This window comes from Propithecus coquereli, unplaced genomic scaffold (genome assembly GCF_000956105.1).
Source record: "Propithecus coquereli isolate 6110/MARCELLA unplaced genomic scaffold, Pcoq_1.0 Scaffold76, whole genome shotgun sequence".
Taxonomy (NCBI): Eukaryota; Metazoa; Chordata; class Mammalia; order Primates; family Indriidae; genus Propithecus; species Propithecus coquereli.
Genome location: NW_012153729.1, coordinates 2,005,434 through 2,007,813, shown reverse-complemented (window position 1 = coordinate 2,007,813; position 2,380 = coordinate 2,005,434). Strand labels below are relative to the sequence as shown.

The window sequence follows — 2,380 nt, the reverse complement described above, 5'->3', positions numbered from 1 at the left end:
AAAATTGTGAAATATTCAAACCTATAGAAAATTAACAGCCATGTGTCTATTATCCAAATGTTTCAAATGTTAATATCTCATAATACTTGCTTTTCTTTAATAAAACTTTTGAAGGTACTGTTGAAATCTCATGTTACCCCTCCCCAATCGTGTTTCCTTCTCTCCTCCATGGAAGTAAGCACAATTCAAAATGTATAATTCCTATACATATTTTTTATGATGTTACTACATATGTATGTATCTATAACTACTACAGAAGATTTTGCAACTTACATTTTCCATCAAACACTGACATATAAACACACTATTTTTTGAAACTGGAGGAAAGAAATGGAACTTTTTAAAGCTAACTATTCATAGATAGTCATATTTATGTTCCACATTCTTTTCTTCTTTCATCAGATTCTGTGTTATTGGATCCAACTGTAGTCTACTTCTTGTACTATTTAGTTTACATATTTGTGGGTTCTCTCTGGGCCTTCCCCTGTCATAATCTAATGTTTGGGACAAATTCTACAATGTCATATGGCACAAATTAAGGAATTGACCTTATTGCTAAATAGGAAAACTCAGAATGCTAAGATCAACAGGACAGTGATGCACTCCGTTTCCTTATCATCCCATGGAGGTGTGTGCCAGGACCAGGATGTCTCTAGGCACAGTATGGATTCTATTCTAATACAGAGTACCTTCCCTGCCCCATGGGTATATCTTCTAACCGAATAAGGGCAGGAAAATGGCTTTGTTGAGGGTGGAGGATAATACAGTACCCTTGGTCCTGGGTAATCTGCATTTGGGGTGCCAGCTGTTTACTGGTTGTCTGGGAAAGTTAGCTAGCTGTACCTGGATACTGGGGGGAGCTGGGGACAATGGGACCTGTGGGAGTTAAAGTCTTCACTGTTTGGTAGACATTCCTGGATCCCCAACTATTCACAATGGAGACAAGGAGGGCCCCATGATTCCAGCTGGCCTATAGTCCATGTAACCAAGGAAGAGCAACAAAGATCATTCTCAGATATTGTCATTGCATAGGCTCATTAGTAGACATGCTAATTGCTTTTCAGATACATTGTTATTTTTTATTAAATTGAATAGCTTAATTTATATGCCAGATTATTCTGTGAATAATCGTGGAAGTACAATGATTTGCTCAGAATCAAATAACTGTTTAACAAGTGGCAGAGTTGGTAATGTAATCTACTATAATCTATTATTTTTCCTCCCATTCTTTCATAAACTGTGCCTAGGATAGATATTATAATGTGTTCTTTCTGAGATTTTGGTATTCTTTTAGGATGTACTAAGATGATATAAAATGATTCTCAGTTCCATTTTTTATTCTGTGGTTGTTTTTCAGGAAATTACTGACATAGTTTTTAAAATTGAGCTATATTTTCAAACAGCTTTGCTTGGAGTCATTGTTACTGCAATGCCACCTTACTTTGCCATGGAAAATGCAGAAAATCATAAGGTAATGAGTCAGTTAAAAAAAATTACAGGTATGGTTTGCTAATAATAAATGTCATACAGAAAATAACCTATTTGCATGATTGCAAGTCTTAATAAAATTATTTTAGGAATAAGTAAATGGAGTATAAATACATTTATTATTATGTATTATAATAATAGTGATAACTAGTATTTATTTCTTGAGACTTGGTACACGCTTTAAAAATAAATCGTCTAATCCTTATAGCATTTTGAGGTAAGTTTTGTATTACCCACTTTATTGATCAGGAAACTGAATATGGAAGTGTTCCCGTGTTCATACAACTTGCCCAGGTTGACTCATCTTGTTTAAATGGTGGATCTGAGAACTGACTAATCTTTATTAATATATTCTTAACTGGCACACTAATCTGCCTCTCCTATTTAACCTTTAATAGAGTGTATTGAATGGTAAAGACACCATTGGTAGCTGAAAAAGAAATATAGGTGAAAAATGATTGTTATCAGTAGGGCCTTGGAAAAATTGCTAAGTATTAATATACAGAGGTTCTTTGGTATTCTTTCACTGTCTTTTCTGAACCTGTCTTTTTATTGTCTTACAGGCCCATAGTGATCTTGTACAGTCTTTTGGCTGTTCAAAGCCTTCTACTTTTCCACTCTGTTGAGATTATATCTTACTCCTCTAATCAAAATTCTTATCCTCTCCATGGATGATCTTAATTCAGTGGAAATAAATTTGTCTAAATTAGTTTACCAAGTGTGCTTACTAAAGAGCTTCATTATATTTAATAAATTTTAATAAAAATAAATTCTAATCTTAACAAAAATTTTACTGTAAATAAATTTGTTTAGTATAAAAGGTAAATCAGGAGTCCCCATGACTGGCTCCTTGGGTTTAATTTGCTAGAATGGCTCACAGAACTCAGAGAAA

At 33.8% G+C, this 2,380-nt stretch overlaps 1 protein-coding gene across 1 annotated transcript in view; it reads left to right on the top strand.

The window, feature by feature from the left end:
• Positions 1 to 2,380, top strand: part of ABCA5 (ATP-binding cassette, sub-family A (ABC1), member 5) — a 126,609-nt gene that overhangs the window by 82,022 nt on the left and 42,207 nt on the right. Inside the window, exon 13 of the mRNA XM_012662226.1 lies at positions 1,358 to 1,471. Coding sequence (XP_012517680.1) covers positions 1,358 to 1,471 — 114 coding nt within the window. The remainder of the gene's footprint in view (positions 1 to 1,357; positions 1,472 to 2,380) is intronic.